The sequence below is a fragment of the Salmo salar genome, chromosome ssa06 (assembly GCF_905237065.1).
Source record: "Salmo salar chromosome ssa06, Ssal_v3.1, whole genome shotgun sequence".
NCBI classification, from domain to species: Eukaryota; Metazoa; Chordata; class Actinopteri; order Salmoniformes; family Salmonidae; genus Salmo; species Salmo salar.
The window spans coordinates 20,261,209-20,282,609 of NC_059447.1; the positions used below are offsets into that span (position 1 = coordinate 20,261,209).

At 42.0% G+C, this 21,401-nt stretch overlaps 1 protein-coding gene across 2 annotated transcripts; it reads right to left on the minus strand.

Moving 5' to 3' along the window:
• Window positions 1-1,460: 1,460 nt before the first annotated feature.
• On the minus strand, window positions 1,461-20,173 carry LOC106611499 (lipopolysaccharide-induced tumor necrosis factor-alpha factor homolog). 2 transcript variants are annotated; one of them, XM_045719911.1, is made up of 6 exons: window positions 20,083-20,167; window positions 11,372-11,404; window positions 7,142-7,338; window positions 5,652-5,720; window positions 2,616-2,760; window positions 1,461-2,420 (listed from the first exon to the last, which is right to left on the minus strand). In XM_045719911.1, exons 3-6 carry the CDS (start codon window positions 7,320-7,322, stop codon window positions 2,315-2,317), a joined length of 501 nt encoding a protein of 166 aa, XP_045575867.1. In that variant the 5' UTR covers window positions 7,323-7,338; window positions 11,372-11,404; window positions 20,083-20,167; the 3' UTR covers window positions 1,461-2,314. The 2 variants fall into 2 exon arrangements, with proteins under 2 accessions (XP_045575867.1, XP_045575866.1); XM_045719910.1 differs by lacking the exon at window positions 11,372-11,404 and having other exon boundaries at window positions 20,083-20,173.
• Window positions 20,174-21,401: the final 1,228 nt, after the last annotated feature.

Below are 21,401 nucleotides of genomic sequence, written 5' to 3' on the forward strand. Positions count from 1 at the left end.
TGTTTATTCCATGTATACCTCTGTGTTGTTGATTGTGTCGCACTGCTTTGCTTTATCTTGGCCACGTCGCAGTTGTAAATGAGAACTTGGTCTCAACTAGCCTACCTGGTTAAATAAAGATGAAATAAAAAAAATAAAAAAATAAAGGTTATTTGCAACGGAACTAGCTACCCTAGACCCATTCAGGCTGAAACCGTTCAGGTAGAAAGTAATATTGCATCGCATGAACATTACAACACAAACCTTCTTGACAAGTCACGAGAACTAGAAGAAAATAGAAGTGTTGGGACCAGCACCGCTGAGGAAAATAGGAATGTAGTAGTAGGTTACCACGTTACTAACATTAGCTATAACTAGTGGCAGTGCATAGCGCAGTGGCAAGACAGCTACAGTAACTAACTCACAACATTTGTAGCAATATTTCTCCTGCCACGTTCGCCACTGAATTAAATGCCTGGTATAGAGAGCAATAATAATGACGTCTTTTTGTAGGCACTAACTCCGTCATTATCAGGTTTGAAGGTAAGACCCAAGTGCAGACTGTGTGAAGTAACAAAGTTTATTCTAACCACAGGGGCAGGCAAACGACAGGTCAAGGCAGGCAGGGGTCAATAATCCAGAGCAGAGTCCAAGGTACAGGACGGCAGGCAGGCTCAGAGACAGGCAGTGGTCAGGCGGCAGTAGAACATTTGAGGTGCCTGTACTCAGCTCCGGTGAATACGTTCAACAACAAATGACTGTACTGTACATGTCTGGGCATGTTGAACAAAGCACAAACAAAGGACTTGAGTGTTTTGAACAGAACACTGGAGTTTCTAGAAACAAACATCTAACGTACTGTATTAATGTCTCCCTCATTCCCTGTGTGACCCTTTCTAATTGTTGAAGAACAATTGTCTTTCATGAGAGTGTGCACTAAACTGGAGCATTCAGTTATCAGGAGCAATTATCAAGTATGTCATTGAATGTAAACTTGAAAACTCACTTAAACTCGTGAAGAGCACTTATTCTATCAGGAGTCAACTGTGTCTCAGTTTAATGCTTCTCCACTTCCTCTATCTTGCCCAACAGGGACCATTTCTGAATTGTGCTACTGGTCTGGAAAGATTAAATGTTAGTTACAGAAAGTTGATGGACTGTTGCAGGAAATTTATACAATGAGTTTTACAGGAATTGGTGCGTTCCAATAATCACACCTTCTTCCTGTTGTGTCCATGGGCTAGAGAGAGTTTCCATGTACAAGTCATTTCCTTTCAAATCCATGAAGTAGAAGTGAACAAGTACACACTTTGGAAGAAAGGAGAGATAATTGGGACGCAACCCTGGTGAGATAAAGTTATAACACTGTAGCTGTGAAACCAGTGAGGTTTGAAGTAGTCACAGTTTATGGATGACAAAGAACTGTTGGCAGTCTGCTCAGGCTTCCTATCTGTTCATAATAACAAATGCTGAGTCATCTCTTCAATACAGACAACTTTAATCAGAGCTTTACAGAGCAACTGGGCAGGATGTGAAAAGACAACCATAAGATCCATTGTAATTATTGACAATGGTCCTTTATGACAAATGAGTAGTAGAACGTTCAGAGGAAAAAAGAGAACGAGATCGGTGAGGGAACGACTGCAAGAGTGTAATAACAAAAACATCACAATATAACAATATTACAATAGGAAGTATGATGGTGATAGATACATCTCAATATTACAATAAGATGTATGATGGTGATAGATACATCTCAATATAACAATATTACAATAAGAAGTAGAGTGGTTTAGAAGTTCCTTTACTTCCATGGACTTCAGACGAGTACAGAACTACTGTGAAACAGCTATAGCGCAGCTACTACCAGTCTTTGGTATCAGGATTCTCTTTGGTAGTCACTACAAGGGTCAAGTCTGGCCAGGAACCTAATAGAGCTTGGCACTTGTGGGTTTGAATTTCTGCTAGGGCAACCCATACAAAAATGGATAAAAGCATCTGCTAAATGGCATATATTATGTAGTATTTTGTGGAGCTGAGGAAAGCTCACCACCTGCTCAGGGACTATACAGGATAGACATAACCCTTTTGGCTACCCCTGGGTTGTATTCATTAGGCACCAAATGGAAGAAAATGGACTGAAAAAGGGAGGGACTACCTGGACTTGTCCAATAAGAAATATTTGTTTTTGATTCTTAGTTGTAAAACATTTTCCAACATCACATGCCCTAGTGAATGCGAACCTCATACATTTACAGAAATGCTGATTTGATTCAAATGCCATGTCCTAGTCCTTCAGATAAAGTTAGTACAGTGATGTCAGGTCAAATTAATATCAAATCCGTTTGTAGACGTAGATGATTTTGTTGCAGTTGGGACAGCTGTGATTCACGTCTTTACATGAGTCTACACAGAACGGGATGGCGCAGCATGGCCAGCACCTAGAGGGTAAACAGTGGAATTAATTGTCTCCGTCCAAAATGGTACCCTATTCCATAATGCACTAATTAAAGGTATGCCTATAGGCTTTAGTTGAGAGGGCTATCACTGTTGTGTGGTGCACCCGGGTTTCCTACCCCAGTCGGTCATATACACAGCTACACTACAGCATAGCATTACAGAGTGATTTCTCTCACCCAACAATGAAGAGGCCACCACAGATGAGCCAGGTGAGCAGACCAGGGTTGGTCTCTGTCTTGGTGACCACGTGCTGCTGGCAGTGGGGACACATGGTCGAACCTCCGACCTCCATCAGGCTAGGAGTCATTATTACCTGGGTCACTAAGGAGAGAGAGAGACACACAAGTTTAAGAGACATTATTACATGGGTCACTGAGGAGAAAGAGAGAGACACACAAGGTTAGGAGACATTATTGCATTTGTCACTGAGGAGAAAGAGAGAGAGACACAAGGTTAGGAGACATTATTGCATTTGTTACTGAGGAGAGAGACAAGGTTAGGATACATTATTACATGGGTCACTGAGGAGAGAGACAAGGTTAGGATACATTATTACATGGGTCACTGAGGAGAGAGACAAGGTTAGGATACATTATTACATGGGTCACTGAGGAGAGAGACAAGGTTAGGATACATTATTACATGGGTCACTGAGGAGAAAGAGAGAGACACAAGGTTAGGAGACATTATTAAATGGGTCACTGAGGAGAGAGAGAGAGAAAGAGAGACAAGGTTAGGAGACATTATTACATGGTCACTGAGGAGAGAGAGAGACAATGTTAGGAGACATAATTACATAGGTCACTGAGAAGAGACTTTAATACCGGTTACCAAAATACAGCACATAACACATACAAGTGTCAAAAACACAGTCTAAAACAAAAGTGCAACGCCTGACAAATAATCCACGTAACAAATAACAATCACTCACAAATACAACATGGAGAACAGAGGGTTAAATACTAAACAAGTGATTGGTGAGTGAAGCCAGGTGTGATAAGACAAAGACAGAACAAATGGAAAATGAAAAGTGGATCGGCGGTGGCTAGAAAGCCGGTGACGTCGACCTCCGAACGTCGCCCGAACAAGGAGAGGGACCGACTTCGGCGGAAGTCGTGACAGAGAGACAATGTTAGGAGACATTATTACATGGTTCACTGAGGAGAGAGAGAGACATTGTTAGGAGACATTATTACATAGGTCACTGAGGAGAGTCAAGGTAACCAAGTTCCCCACCAAGTTCCATTTTTTTCCTTATTATTTTTCCTAACATTTCCCAATCTTTTATGTTTTTCTTCTTCTGTCCATCTTTCTTTTCTTGCCTCTTCCCATGTCATTTGTCTATCTCTCACTTTCCATCCATCCTTCTTTACAACTTTGAAGGGGGCACAGATGTGACACGGATTGTAGCGTAATTGAAGAGTGTAATGTAAAAGGAACTACTTAGTGGATCATGAATACAACTTAATTTCCTTTATCTAGAAAGACAGAAATAAATATGTGAAAGTCAATGCTGACACCTGGTGGTCTGCTGAGTACACCTGCGCTCAAATGGCACTCTGTACCCTATATAGTGTACTAGTTTTGACCAGGACCCATTGGCCCACTATAAATGGAATAGGGTTCCATTTGGGATACAACCAGAGAGGAAAAGCCTCATCCATAACATGGATGGAAACATTAACTGGTTATCTTATGCACAGATTTTGCTTTCTGAACTTTGCATTATGTAACTTCATATCCCCTGGTTTCCTGGAGTAGCTCTGACTGAGACATTATGTAACTTCAAATCCCCTGGTTTCCTGGAGTAGCTCTGACTGAGACATTATGTAACTTCAAATCCCCTGGTTTCCTGGAGTAGCTCTGACTGAGACATTATGTAACTTCAAATCCCCTGGTTTCCTGGAGTAGCTCTGACTGAGACATTATGTAACTTCAAATCCCCTGGTTTCCTGGAGTAGCTCTGACTGAGACATTATGTAACTTCAAATCCCCTGGTTTCCTGGAGTAGCTCTGACTGAGACATTATGTAACTTCAAATCCCCTGGTTTCCTGGAGTAGCTCTGACTGAGACATTATGTAACTTCAAATCCCCTGGTTTCCTGGAGTAGCTCTGACTGAGACATTATGTAACTTCAAATCCCCTGGTTTCTCAGAGTAGCTCTGACTGAGACATTATGTAACTTCAAATCCCCTGGTTTTCTGGAGTAGCTCTGACTGAGACATTATGTAACTTCAAATCCCCTGGTTTCCTGGAGTAGCTCTGACTGAGACATTATGTAACTTCAAATCCCCTGGTTTCCTGGAGTAGCTCTGACTGAGACATTATGTAACTTCAAATCCCCTGGTTTCCCAGAGCAGCTCTGACTGAGACATTATGTAACTTCATATCCCCTGGTTTTTCAGAGCAGCTTTGGATACAGTTCATAGATATTCTGTGAGTTTTTTTTCAGTATTTCCCTTTCCTTTCTCATTCTGGAAAATCATGTTCAATTCTTTCCATGAATTCCTGTTCCCGCCCACCTCTCCTGTCCAGGACCTTCCTGTACAAGCAGGCACTGCTCAGACTGCTCACACAGAGAGACTGAATATGTTCACATTTTCATATGAATGCGCTGTGTCGGGCAACCGGACAAAACGATACTGTTTCAGTCTGAACTATGTACAGCTAGTGTTGGAGGGGGCAGTTTGGGTCAATTCCGGGGCAATAATTCTACTCAGGTCACAAGTTGAGGTCACAAGTTGTGTTGAAACATGTCATGTCATGCATTTGGGTTACTCTTCGAGTAAGTTCCTTATTTAGCTCACATTGACCCCAATTAACCTTTGATTATGTGTGTGTGCGTGCGTGTGTGTGTGTGTAGTCCCCACAAGTATAGTAAACAAACCAAAATGTGACCAACTGGGGACATTTTGTTAGTCCCCACAAGGTCAAATGCTATTTCTAGGGAGTTTAGGGTTAATGTTAGAATTAGTGTTTAGGGTTAGGAGCTAGGAGCTAGGGTTAGTTTTAGGGTCAGGGTTAAGAGCTAGGGTTATGTTTAGGGTTAAGGTTAGGTTTTGGGGTTAAGGTTAGGGTTAAGGTAGGGGTTAGAGTTAGAGTTAGAGTTAGGGTTAGGGTTAAGGTTAGGGAAAATAGGATTTTTAATGTGACTGAATTTTGTGCTGTACAACACTGTGTGCGTGTGGTGGAAGTGGAAGTATCAACTCACCGACTGGCACCGGTCCACCTGGTCCAGAGGTGTACTGTGGTGGAGGTGGGTACACACCTGCTTGGGGACCTTGAATAGGAGAGTAAGATCCCAATCACAATGTGGTCACAATGCAATTAACATGTTGTTATTATACCACCACGTACTGTGGAATAAGATTGTATCTAGTGGTGGAAATGGACTTGATTAAAGGGAGTTTTACATTAAAGGGAGTTTTACAGTTTTACATAGTGGTTTGCCTTTATTTAGATATTGTTTTCTTACCTCGAAAGCAGTATTTTGTTGAAGGTTACTTGCTCAGACTCCTTTCAAGGTAAGAAAAATAATTGTCTAAATATGTAACATAGCTGAACTATCATTTTAACTGGGTTAACCCACAAAGGGGGGTCTGGGGGCAAACTGATTCAGATAGTTGCACCATATCATCAACAAAATTCACTCCCAGTGAAATTCATTTCCAGTTCCAATGGGTTCCACCCCATTACCAGTTCCAATGGGTTCCACCCCATTACCAGTTCCAATGGGTTCCACCCCATTTCCAGTTCCAATGGGTTCCACCCCATTACCAGTTCCAATGGGTTCCACCCCATTTCCAGTTCCAATGGGTTCCACCCCATTTCCAGTTCCAATGGGTTCCACCCCATTACCAGTTCCAATGGGTTCCACCCCATTACCAGTTCCAATGGGTTCCACCCCATTTCCAGTTCCAATGGGTTCCACCCCATTTCCACCATTGACTGTATGATTGTTCTTCCCTTGATATGAGCTTGTTTACATATGTCTGGTTAAGAGCATGTACTGTGATAAATTACTAGAATGTGCATAGTTACATATAATGGTCAAGGTTTATTGTGTACGTAGGTGTTTGAGTGTTTTTCCACACAAATCTGGCACCACACATTATTGACATTGAAGGGGAGTGTTTCCAAAGTGGTGTTGCAAAATAGTACTTGAAGGAGGTAAGTGTTTGCTGTGCTGTAATCCAAAACACAATCAATATAATTCAAAGGAGGGGGAAGAACACTGAAGATATCTTTTTAAACAGTATGTTTATACTTTATATGTGCTTGAATGGTTTGGGAGAACTGAAGGAATAGGATACTTTCCATTGTCTCCATTCTCCACCAGTGTAGCCAAAGAGCAGGAGAAACAGACATACAGAAAACCGCCAATCAAGCTGTTTGTTGTTGTGTGTTCTTACTTGGCTTGGGCTGATTGTATCATATCTACAGTAGTTGCCACAAGGGGCAGAGAACTTTCAATTAATCTCCATAGACCCGAATGTGTCTTTTAATAGTGTTTGTTGTGTGTCCTGTCATCTCTAAGATGTAGTTGATTATGCAGAAGAAAGAAATATATAAAAACCAACATTCTAAGCTAGAGGTATTTTTTGTTGCAAAAACTCATTTGCGAAAATGCTTGGTTCTCACATGCACAATATGCAGTAATTCCAGCCTTCTGAAGTACAATATGAACTAGTAGACACTCACCTCCCTGGTAGGGACCAGGCTGGAACCCTGGTTGTGGAGGACCAGGGGAGGCAGGGTATCCCCCTGGGGGCTGGGGGTACAAGCCTGGCTGGGGGCCCTGGCCCGTGGCTATCCCCCCATAGTTCATGGGAGGTCCTGGGTAAGGGGCGGAAGGACCATCCCCGAGATAACCTTTCTCCATCTCGACTGATCTCTACCTGCAATCAGGTAGAGAGTTGTGTTTATTTATTTGTATTCCCATTAGATTTTGCAGAAGCATCAGTTACTCTCCCTGGGGTCCACAATAAAACAAAAACATGAATAGTAAAAAAACACTGACACACTGATACCCTACAGAAATACTTTATGGTATGTTGCCTGTAAAAAAAGCGTAGTGGTCCAAGGCACTGCATCGCAGTGCTAGCAGTGCCACTATAGATTCTGGGTTCGAGTCCAGGCTCTGTCGCAGCCGGCCGAGACCGGGAGACCCATGGGGTGGCGCACAATTGGCCCAGCATTGTCCGGGTTAGGGGAGGGTTTGGCTGGCAGGGATGTCCTTGTCCCATTGAGCTCTAGCGACACCTGTGGTGGGCCGGGCGCAGTGCACGCTGACATGGTTGCCAGGTGTATGGTGTTCCCTCCGACACATTGGTGCGTCTGGCTTCCGAATTAAGTGGGCATTGTGTCAAGAAGTAGTGCGGCTTGGTTGGGTTGTGTTTCGGAGGACGCACGGCTCTCGACCTTCGCCTCTCCCGAGTCTGTACGAGAGTTGCAGCAATGAGACAAGACTGTAACTACCAATTGAAAAGGGGTAAAAGAAATCTAAATAAATCTGGCAATGTTTTTAAGAAGTCCTATGAAACATTATAAGACTAAAATGAATTTTCAAAAGAACAAAATAGCATATTTTGAGCGTATAGGCTACATAAAATCAATAGCTATTTTGTTTGTTGTCAACAAATATATATGTTAAGGTAGGCTAAGGATATAATGGACTTTAACAGAATAAAATACAAATAATATTTTTCCCAAACAGCTTGCATCACGGGAAAGTGTGGAACCGCTGTCATATATCCACGTTTCATCTCTTTTTCAACCTCTGCAGGTTTTTGGAGTTGTCTATACGTGATCGAGCAAAATAATGCACTTGATTTAGGCTACATTACTGCATGCTAAATGGTTCTGATCAGTGATAATCAAATCAAATCAAATAACATTGTATTAGTCACATTAGTCACACCGAATACAACAGGTGTAGACCTTACAGTGAAATGCTTACTTACGAGCCCCTAACCAACAATGCAGTTTAAAAAAAATACGGTTAAGAATAAGAAATAAAAGTAACAAGTAATTAAAGAGCAGATAGATGAGAAAACTAATAGATAAGCTATACCACCTCCACTTATTTGCCCAGCCAGAGAATTAACCAAATATACACACAGAGATTCAGTGAAACAAAATCACATTGATTAAGACAAGTCACAGGTTTTTGTCAGTAGTAGGCCTAGGCTACTAAGCGACTGAAGAGCAAAATAATCTATTTGTTAAGCTACATTAGCATGTTGGCAAAATGTTCAGATCAAGGGCAATAAATGAGCCAACTTGACAAGATGATCATGAGCAGCACTCACCTCAACGTAGCTAACATTTCCTAACTGTAGCCTATAACCAATTTCCAAACGGAGACTAAGTGGAAAGAAAAAAATCGGACATTAATTGAATTATTAAGACCAGTCCCCACTCTTGTCTCAAAGCAGCCCGAAACAGCACTGAAGTTGTTGACCACACGCAGTAGGCCATTGCTTCAATAAAATGTATTATAACAATTGGATGACTTTGGGAGTTTCAGGAAGCAACAATTTGATGCTTTCAATTGCATTAGCCTACTTATATTCAAATATTTTTGTCATTCAGTGATATTTATTCCCACAGTAATTATTTCTGGATCCATCCAGTTGTGGTTATTAAGAAACAGTGCATATGGTGGGCTATGCGAAGATGGGTGAAGTGACATGCCTCGCAAAGTTCAGAAAGGATGATAGTAGTAATGACCGCTGAAATCAGAAGAAATCAAGTTAAGAACCATGTGGGATGCTGGGCTGAAGGGAGTTTTTATTAAGCAAATATTCAAAGTAATTCAGTTCAGAAATGTGGTAATTAACTGCAATGATCATAATCCATTGCGACAGATCAGAGAGGAAGAGACGAAGCAAGAGGTTTCACTCTCTCCAAAATCTGTCCAGAATAAGCCAAGTGCATTTCTATGGACTTATATGGGAGCTAAACTTTTCACCTGTCTTACTGCCTTTGGGAAAAATACTCTCATTGTTAGGGCATCGTCATTGTATACAGATCTCTGGACGGATACACTTTTAAGCCTGCTAAGTTAGGTTCGATGCAAACAAACCACATCAATGAGGAATGTACACAACACAACGACAGAGACAGTTTGTGAAAAAAAGTATACCTTATCTACTTTGACAAACGAGTAAAATGATTGAAGTCAGACAGCTCTGCAGCATATATTGCCTTCTGAAACTATTCAAACCCCTTGACTTTTTCAACATTTTGTTACTTTACAGTCTTATTCCTCAGCAATCTACGCACAAACCCCCTAATGACAAAGCGAAAACAGTTTTTTTTATGTTTGCACATTTATTAAAAATAAAAAACTGAAATAACTTATTTACATAGGTATTCAGACCCTTTGCAATGATACTGGAAATTGAACTCAGGTGCATCCTGTTTCCATTGATCCTTCTTGAGATGTTTCTACAACTTGATTAGAGTCCACCCGTGGTAAATTCAATCGATTGGACGTGATTTAGAAAGGCACACACCTGTCTATATAAGGTCCCACAGTTGATATTGCATGTCAGAGCAAAAACCAAGCCATAAATTCGAAGGAATTCATGCCTTGTCGAGGCACAGATCTGTGGAAGGGTACCAAAAATGTTCTGCAGCATTGAAGGTCCCCAAGAACACAGTGGCCTCCATCATTCTTAAATGGAAGAAGTTTGGAACCACCAAGACACCTCCTAGAACTGGCCACCCAGAAACTGAGCAATCGAGGGAGAAGGGCCTTGGTCAGGGAGGTGACAAAGAACCCGATGGTCACTCTGACAGAGCTCCAGAGTTTCTCTGTGGAGATGGGAGAAACTTCCAGAAGGACAACCATCTCTGCAGCACTCCACCAATCTGGCCTTTATAGTATAGTTTCCAGACGGAGGCCCCTCCTCAACAAAAGGCACATGACAGCCAACTTTGGGTTTTTCAAAAGGCACCTAAAGACTATCAGACCATGAGAAACAAGATTCTCTGGTCTGATGAAACCAACTCTTTGGCCTGAATGCCAAGCGTCACGTCTGGAGGAAACCTGGCACCATCCGTACGGTGAAGCATGGTGGTGGCAGCATCATGCTGTGGGGATGTCTTTCAGCTGCAGGGACTGGGAGACTAGTCAGGATTGAAGGAAAGATTAACAGAGAAAAGTACAGAGAGATCCTTAATGAAAACCTGCTGCAGAGTGCTCAAGAACTCAGACTGGGGCAAAGGTTCACCTTCCAACAGGACAATGACCCAAAGCACACAGCCAAGACAATGCAGGAGTGGCTTACATTTTACATTTTACATTTTAGTCATTTAGCAGACGCTCTTATCCAGAGCGACTTACAGTAGTGAATGCATACATTTCATACATTTTTTTTCCACCCGTACTGGTCTCCCGTGGACAAGTCTCTGAATGTCCTTGAGTGGCCCAGCAAGAGCCCGGACTTGAACCCGATCGAACATCTCTGGAGAGACCTGAAAGTAGCTGTGCAGCAACGCTCCCCATCCAACCTGACAGAGGTTGAGAGGATCTGCAGAGAAAAATGGGAGAAACTCCCCAAATACAGGTGTGCCAAGCTTGTAGCGTGATCCCCAAGAAGTCTCAATGCTGTAATCGCTGCCAAAGGTTATTCAACAAAGTACTGAGTAGAGGGTCTGAATACTTATGTAAATGTGATATTTCAGTTTTCCATTTTTAATAAATTATCAAACATTTAAAAAAAAAATGTTTTTGCTTTGTCATGATGGAGTATTACGTGTAGATTGATGAGAAAAAAACTATTTTATCAATTTTAGAAAAAGGCTGTAACGTAACAAAATGTGGAAAAAGTAAAGGGGTCTGAATACTTTCCGAAGGCACTTTACTTAGGCAGGGTAGCTAAATAGTATTAGTAAAGACAGTACTGGATGGGGACCACATACCTTTAGATGGCCTCGCTGGCTGACTGCTACTGCCTGAGCAGAGATTAGATTATTAATTTAAGGAATGAAAAATAATAAAGTCATCAAATAAAAGCTAAGAAGCAGTTCATCTCTCATCCACCCCTTAACCAGGAAAGACTGGAATGCATGTTGTTGATGTTAGTTATATGTGTGCAGTTAAGGGCAAGGCGTGCTGTTATGTTTTGAGCCAGCTACAGCTTTGCTAGGTCTTTCTTTTCTGAACTTGACCATATTACCGGACAGTAATCAAGATGAGACAAGACCAGAGCCTTAACAACTAGTACAGTTTATTATTAATCACTCATTCTGATATTGACTGTAACTCCTTATTTAGAATTTCAGTGAGCTCCCTGGCTTTGGGTGCTGACATATAGAGTGTGTAATCATCCACATACAGTCATTCTAGCTTTGTGTAAAACCAGTGGCAATTCATTAGTAAAAATAGAGAAGAGTAATGGCCCAAGGCAACTGCCCTGAGGGACACCACATTGTACATGTCTGATGTTAGTGAAGTTTCCATTGAAAAACACTCCCTGGGTTCTATTGGATAAATAACTCTCCAACAATGTGATGGCAGGTGATGTAAAGCCATAGCAAGTGAGTTTCTTCAATACCAACTTATGATCAATAAAATGATAAGCTGCACTGAAATCTAACAATTCAGCTCCAACTATTATATTATTATCAATTTATTTTAACCAATCATCTGTCCCCTGAGTCAGTGCAGTACAAGTTGAGTGCCCTTCTCTATAGACATGCTGAAAATCAGTAGTTAACTGAAAAACAGCATTGTATTTGGTTAAACACAATTCTCTCCATCAGTTTACTAAGAACTGGCAGCAAACTGATTGGGCGGCTGTTAGAGCCAGCAAAGGGTGTTTTACTATTTTTAGGAAATGGAATTCATGTAGCTTCCTTCCACACCTGTTGACACGCACTTCTTTAAGCTTTGGTTAAAGATATAGCAAATAGTGGTGACAATACAGTGTGCTACCATTCTCAATAGTTTCCCATCAAGATTGTCTATACCCGGTGGCCTATCATTATTGATGGATAACAAAAGTTTTTCCACCTCTCCCACACTAACTTGACCAAATTCAAAACAATAACCCTCCTATTTCATTATTAGATATTTTATACAAAAATATGACGGTTCCCTGTTCAGTGTTGTCATTTCCCTTCTGAGTTTTTCCACTTTACTAGTTAGATAGTCATTGAAATGATTGACAACACCTAAAGGTTTTGTTGTAAATGACCCATCAACTTCAATGAACAATGGAGATTAATTGGGTTTTCTGCCCATGATATCATTTTAGGTACTTCAAAGTATTTTTCCATTGTTTTTTATGTCATTTATCTTGGTTTGGTAATATAATTTATTATTTTTGTTAAGTTTAGTCACAACATTTCTCAATTGACAGTATGTCAACCAATAACCTGAGCAGCTCTTTTGCATCACGTCTTTGAACCATACAATTTTTCAATGCATCATCAATTCAGGGGGCTCTACAGTTCTCACAGTTGATTTACATTTACGTTTTAGCAGACACTCTTATCCAGAGCGACTTACAGTAGTGAATGCATACATTTCATAAAAAAATTATTCAGTACTGCTCCCCCATGGAAAACAAACACACAACCCAGCAAACACCATGCTCTACCAACTGAGCCACAGGGCACATCGACAATTTGCATAAATCATTATACAAATACTTCCAGTTCTGCATCTGGATTCACTTCCCCATACACATCAGATCACCATAAATGTTTTACATCTTCAACAAAAGAATCCTGAGAAAATATTTTGTATGATCTTTTAGAACTTACTTTAGGCCCAACCTCTGGCACTTTGGCTTTCCTTGTTATTGCCACAATGTTATGGTCACTACAGCCAATGTTGTTGTGTTGCATTATATTATTATGTTGTATTATGTTATATTAAGCACCTGGTCAGAGTTTCTATACCTACCCTACTTATTTCCATCTCCTTTTTCTTCCTACCACACTTCCCGCTGGTTGCCATGACAACTTCTCACAAAAAGCATGTGTTTGTTTACCTATAGCTACTCCTACACAACTCTTATGCTATACTTTTTCTTAAAAGAAAAAGTGAATGTGAAACAATGGGGTCAATTGCTGTAGAATACTAAGGAGGAAGTGGAAAACTATGATGTTTTTCCTCATCTCTCAACAGTGTGTGACTATCCTATGACCATCTGTCTTTGAAGCCCAGGCTTTAGCTCAGTGGACTAACAGTCTTATGGTGTTGTTGAGTGGTGTTAAATGTCACAGATTTCACAATTGTTTTATTTAAAAAAAAAAAGATTTCACCTTTATTTAACCAGGTAGGCAAGTTGAGAACAAGTTCTCACAATAACTTATCTTGTACTTTTCTAGACTGTGGTTCTTGAATTGTGGAACTGAAATTTGAGCTGGATCCCTATTATCTGGTCTAACCAATGAAACACTTCAGACAATAACATATTGTGGTTGTTAAGGGGGTCCCAGAAGAGACTTAACCTCAACTCAAGCATGGAGAGAAACAGTAGCGACCATTGTCCCTCATCTAGAAAAATGGCGCCGGAAGAAACGCCAGCAGTTTTACAGGCACCTAATTAATTGTGCTATTATGTGTTTTTTTTGCGTTATTTGTAACTTATTTTGTACATAATGTTCTGCCACCGTATCTTACGGCAGAAAAGAGCTTCTGGATATCAGGACAGCAATCATTCACCTCGGATTAGACAAAGATTTTTTTTCTTCAACAAGCAGGACGCAGAGGACATACTTCGAACACCCGACAAGGTCAACATCCCCGTTATTGGCAAGAGAAAGAGATGCAGGTACAGAGGACACAGAGCAGGGTGCCTCGTAAGGATCCGCAGAAGGCGAGTGGGAAAGCTTCCGTTACCGTCAATATTACTTGCCAACATACAATCATTGGACAATAAATTAGACGAGATACGATCATGAATATCCTACCTACGGGACAGCAAAAACTGTATCATCTTATGATTCATGGAATCGTGGCTGAATGATGACATGGATATTTAGCTAGTGGGATATACATTGCACCGGCTAGATAGAATAGCACACTCCGGTAAGACACTATTTGCCAAGAGAGTTTTCATCTATAGTTTTCGTGGCTGTTTATTTACCACCACCGACAGATGCCGGCACTAAGACCGCACTCAGTCAACTGTATAAAGAAATAAGCAAACAGGAAACCGCTCACCCAGAGGCGGCACTCCTGGTGGCCGGGGACTTTAATGCAGGCAAACTTAAATCAGTTTTACCTCATTTCTATCAACATGTTAAATGCACAACCAGAGGGAAAATAACTCTAGATCACATGTACTCCACACACAGAGACACGTACAAAGCTCTCCCTCGCCCTCCATTTGGTAAATCTGACCACAAATCTATCCTCCCGATTCCTGCTTACAAGCTAAAATCAAGCAGGAAGCACCAGTGACTTGGTCTATAAAAAGTGGTCAGATGATAGGACTGTTTTCCTATCACAGACTGGAACAAGTTCTGGGATTCTTCCAATGGCATTGAGGAGTACACCACATCAGTCACTGGGTTTATCAATAAGTGCATCGAGGACGTCATCCCCACAGTGACCGTACGTACATACCCCAACCAGAAGCCATGGATTACAGGCAACATCCGCACTGAGCGAAAGGGTAGAGCTGGCGCTATCAAGGAGCGGGGCACTAACAAAAAGCGTAAAAGAAATCCTGCCTTGCCCTCAGATGAACCATCAAACAGGCAAAGTGCCAATACAGGGCTAATATTGAATCATACTACACTGGCTCCGATGCTCATCTTATGTGGCAGGGCTTGCAAACTATTACAGACTACAAAGGGAAGCACAGCTGCGAGCTGCACAGTGACATGAGCCTACCAGATGAGCTGAATCACTTCTACGCTCGCTTCGAGGCAAGCAACACTGTGAAATGCATGAGAGCATGAGCTGTTCCGGACGACTGTGTGATCACGCTCTCAGTAGCCGACGTGAGTAAGACCTTTAAGCAGGTCAACATTCACAAGGCCGCGGAGCCAAACTGATTACCAGGACGTGTACTCCGAGCATGTGCTGACCAACTGGCAGGTGTCTTCACTGACATTTTCAACATGTCCCTGATTGAATCTGTAATACCAACATGTTTCAAGGAGACCACCATAGTCCCTGTGCCCATGAACACTTTGGCAACTTGCCTAAATGACTTCAGACCCGTAGCATTCATGTCCGTAGCCATGAAGTGCATTGAAAGGCTGGTAATTGCTCACATCAACACCATCATCCCAGAAACCATAGACCCACTCCAATTTGCATACCACCCAACAGATCCACAGATGATGCAATCTCTATTGCACTTCACACTGCCCTTTCCCACCTGGACAAAAGGAACACCTATGTGAGAATGCTATTCATTGACTACAGCACAGTGTTCAACACCATAGTACCCTCAAAGCTCATCCCTAAGCTAAGGATCCGGGGACTAAACACCTCCCTCTGCAACTGGATCCTGGACTTCCTGACGGGCCGCCCCCAGGTGATGAGGGTCAACACTGGAGCCCCTCAGGGGTGCGTGGTCAGTCCCGTCTTGTACTCCCTGTTCACCCACGACTGCGTGGCCAGGTACGACTCCAACACCATCATTAAGTTTGCAGACGACACAACAGCGGTAGGCCTGATCACCGACAACGATGAGACAGCCTATAGGGAGGTGGTCAGAGACCTGGCCAGGTGGTGCCAGAATAACAACCTATCCCTCAACGTAACCAAAACTAAGGAGATGATTATGGACTACAGGAAAAGGAGGACCGAGCATGCCCCCATTCTCATCGACGGGGCTGTAGTGGAGCAGGTTGAGAGCTTCATGTTCCTTAGTGTCCACATCACCAACAAATTAGAATGGTCCAAACACACCAAGACAGCCGTGAAGAGGGCACGACAAACCATATTCCCCCTCAGGAAACTCAAAAGATTTGGCATGGGTCCTCAGATCCTCAAAAGGTTCTACAGCTGCAACATCGAGAGCATCCTGACTGGTAGCATCACTGCCTGGTACGGCAACTAGTGCGTACGGCCCAGTACATCACTAGGGCTAAGCTGCCTGCCATCCATGACCTCTACACCAGGCGGTGTCAGAGGAAGGCCCTAAAAATTGTCAAAGACCCCAGCCACCCCAGTCATAGACTGTTCTCTCTACTACCGCATGGCAAGCGGTACCGGAGCGCCAGTCTGGGACCAAAAGGCTTCTCAACAGCTTTTACCCCCAAGCCATAAGACTCCTGAACAGGTAATCAAATGGCTACCCGGACTATTTGCATTGTGTTCCCCCAACCCCCTGCTACTCTCTTTTTATCATATATGCATAGTCACCTAAACTATACATTCATGTACATACTACTTTAATTAGCCCGACTAACCGGTACCCCCGCACATTGGCTACCCTGAAGGTGGGGTTCGCCCAGGGAGCCATACAAGCTAGAACCGCCACTGCTCATTAGTCTGTACTACTCTGTACTACTATAAGGCCATTACTAACCCACCTGTTTAAACAAATCAACTTAACATCAAGCATTTTACTGGCTGAATTAGGTGGTGTTAGTGATGGGCAAGAACAAATATGTGCACCTCTGTTGGTCCCCAGAACCAGGATAAAAGAAACCCTGCTACAGTGGGGGGAAAAAGTTTTTGATCCCCTGCTGATTTTGTACGTTTGCCCACTGACAAAGAAAGGACCAGTCTATAATTTTAATGGTAGGTTTATTTGAACAGTGAGAGACAGAATAACAACAAAAAATCCAGAAAAAAGCATGTTAAAATTTTATGAATTGATTTGCATTTTAATGAGGGAAATAAGTATTTGACTTCTGGCTCCCAGGTGTCTTTTATACAGGTAACGAGCTGAGATTAGGAGCACACTCTTAAAGGGAGTGCTCCTAATCTCAGTTTGTTACCTGTATAAAAGACACCTGTCCACAAAAGCAATCAATCAATCAGATTCCAAACTCTCCACCATGGCCAAGACCAGAGAGCTCTCCAAGGATGTCAGGGACAAGATTGTAGACCTACACAAGGCTGGAATGGGCTACAAGACCATCGCCAAGCAGCTTGGTGAGAAGGTGACAACATTTGGTGCGATTATTCGCAAATGGAAGAAACACAAAAGAACTGTCAATATCCCTCGGCCTGGGGCTCCATGCAAGATCTCACCTCGTGGACTTGCAATGATCATGAGAACGGTGAGGAATCAGCCCAGAACTACACGGGAGGATCTTGTCAATGATCTCAAGGCAGCTGGGACCATAGTCACCAAGAAAACAATTGGTAACACACTACGCCGTGAAGGACTGAAATCCTGCAGCGCCCACAAGGTCCCCCTGCTCAAGAATACATATACATGCCCGTCTGAAGTTTGCCAATGAACATCTGAATGACTCAGAGGACAACTGGTGAAAGTGTTGTGGTCAGATGAGACCAAAATGGAGCTCTTTGACATCAACTCAACTCGCCGTGTTTGGAGGAGGAGGAAAGCTGCCTATGACCCCAAGAACACCATCTCCACCATCAAACATGGAGGTGGAAACATTATGCTTTGCGGTGTTTTTCTGCTAAGGGGACAGGACAACTTCACCGCATCATTTGACGAGGCCATGTACTGTCAACTCTTGGGTGAGAACCTCCTTCCCTCAGCCAGGGCATTGAAAATGGGTCGTGGATGGGTATTCCAGTATGACAATGACCCAAAACACACGGCCAAGGCAACAAAGGAGTGGCTCAAGAAGAAGCGAATTAAGGTCCTGGAGTGGCCTAGCCAGTCTCCAGACCTTAATCCCATAGAAAATCTGTGGAGGAAGCTGAAGGTTCGAGTTGCCAAACATCAGCCTCGAAACCTTAATGACTTGGAGAAGATCTGCAAAGAGGAGTGGGACAAAATCCCTCCTGAGATGTGTGCAAACCTGGTGGCCAACTACAAGAAACGTCTGACCTCTGTGATTGCCAACAAGGGTTTTGCCACCAAGTACTAAGTCATGTTTTGCAGAGGGGTCAAATACTTATTTCCCTCATTAAAATGCAAATCATTTTATAACATTTTTGACATACGTTTTTCTGGATTTTTTTGTTGTTATTCTGTCTCTCACTGTTCAAATGAACCTACTATTAAAATGATAGACTGATCATTTCTTTGTAAGTGGGCAAACATACAAAATCAGCAGGGGATCAAATATTTTTTTCCCCCACTGTATATGTTAATACTCCTACGTCTCGTTCATCACTCGGCTATAGGTAAGCTTGGAAATTGAGGCTAGCTATATGTTATCTGGCTGCTGTATAAACCCATTAAGAAGGAGTAATGTTGTAAACGTTACCTTGAGACAGTGGACTCCCCCTGTTTCCCTCCCTATGTCCCTCTATCTCTCCTCTTATTGATTTGATAAAGCCTCTGGATAGCCTACTAAAGCTTTCACATGATCTAAATGGTGTACTTGGACATGGATGAAGTAGTGCATCTGTTCTTGTAGTGAATAATACATCTGCATTCTGAAGTAGTGTATCTGTATTGTACAGTAAAGCTGTTAGTATGGTTGTTTTTCTATAGTATGAAATTGCATACTGTAACTGTATATTCAAGCTATATTAAGTTGTGAGTCTGTACAGTAAACATACAGTGTGTATGAGGTTGTGTGTCAGTGTTTAAACTCTACCAGTGGAGGCTGCTGACGGGAGGACGGCTCATAATAATGTCTGGAACGGAGTTAATGGAATGGCTTTTTTTTTTATACCATTACACTCATTCCGCTCCAGCCATTACCACGAGCCATCCTCCCCAATTAAGGTGCCACCAACCTCCTGTGAACTCTACCCTGAGTTGGCTCCTACTCAGAGTAAATACGGCCAGTCAATTTCCTCCAGCTCTGTGCTATCTCATCATGATTTCATGAACTCACATCAACAATTTAAGTACACAAGTAGTGCCACACCCTAACAAGGATTTCCTCACGACTAATTGTAGATGACAGAAAGACACTCCCTTTCAACAGAGTAATTTTAACAGCTTCTCCTCTCTTCTCATAATAATACTATTTAACAGAGGACAGACCAACATAAATCTCTCCTATAACACAAATACTGCTGTCGAAAACAGGATATAATACAGATGTTGAATCTTAATTTGAGCCAGTTTGCTACAGCAGGAAAAATATCCTGCAGCAACAGGAAATGTGAACTATTATGTGGATTATAATTAATGGACGTTTTGTAGGGGTTGATACTTTTCAAAGTGGAAATTACAAACGTTTATGTTCTCCAGCAAGAGGGTGATCAAATTATGATCCTACATGTGTAGGCTCCATACCAGATGAATTAGTAGATAAACATTTACAAGTGACTGTCTGTATCCCAGGCTTTAGGCTAGCTCTTAACCCCAAACCTCTACTACAGTATGAAAGGCCGTTCAGGTCTTGTGTGTCAAAATGAACATGTCAAATAACACTATTTGATAAATCAAATAAGGCTATTTCACGCGTCAAATAACCAAGACGACAGTGACCTGAACGGCGTCGCATACTGCAGAGCATAATACTCCTCTCCTCCTTATCTCTCCCCCCCCACCCCCACCCCCAGTCCATGGTCTCCTAAGGGGAGAATCTCTAATCCCTGGCCCAAATACCTGAAGGATTCCTGGTCTGATCGACTGGGCTGAGGGCCTGGAACTATCCGGTCCTGGGAGAAAAGAAAGACTGAGGTACCTTTGGCTTGAGAGCGAAGAAGAAGTGGTGGGAGGAGAGTGTATGAGAGGGAGGAGGAAAAGCAAGCTTTCCCAAGACCTCCTACAGTTTCTGATATTACAGGAAATTGTTTAACTGTTGAAACTCTTACCTTACGTTAGCATTGGGACCTCATAAAACCTGTGTTTTATGATGCTGTTCAAGCGGTTGCAATCTAAGGAAAGTGTTGAAATACCACTGGAGGCTGAAGGAATGAAAGAGTTCCATTACAACTAGCAAACAAAAGAACCTGCTCCAATACATTTTCAGTGAAATAGAAACAGAGTAAAAGAGAGGGAAAGAGAGGGAGAGGGAGGGCACGATGGGAGGGAGAGAGTGAGATTGAGAGAGAGAAATGGAAACAGAGGAGAGTGAGAGAGCGAGAAAGACTCATAAAAATTGATTGTATTTCGAAGCAGTTTGGGCTGACTGTTCCGTCATTAGCTTTCAGGAGAATCCCCGCCCATCACAAACTCATGATGCCTGACCTCAACCATTCAGTGGTCACACACAAACGCATGCATTGTTTAGGGTGCTATTTACAAAGGGTGCAGTGGGCTCACAGCTTAATCCTACAGTTAACACTGGGCATGAAATATCATGGACTATAGTCTATATGACATAATTGTAAGAATGGATGGAAATATCAACAATTTAAGGGATTGTCATCCTTACATAAAGGGTGGATGATACAATTATAATACAGCTCATTATTCGTTAATAGTTTATATGAAATTGTTATAAAAATGCACTGCCTATTTTAGTCAATAGGAAAAAAAATCTTACTGTAAGGAGTGGAAATATCAAGCTCTTCCCCATGATTTGTTTTTTCCACATAGAGTTCATTTCATTCACTTCCACTTCAACACAATCTAACATGGTCCCATGGCATGGAAATAGGAGAAAAACATTTTAAAAAACATCTAATTAACAGCCTAATAAATGTATCACTTGCCACTTTATATTATTTATATTAGATAATGTTTACATAACCTACATTATTCATCTCATATGTATATACTGTACGCTATACCATCTACTGCATCTTGCCATCTTGATGTATTAGATGTATCACTAGCCACTTTATATAATGTTTTCATAACCTACATTACTCATCTCATATATATATACTGTACTCTATGCCATCCTGATGTAATGTATCACTAGCCACCTTAAACAATGCCGCTTTATATGTTTTCATACCCTACAATACTCATCTCAT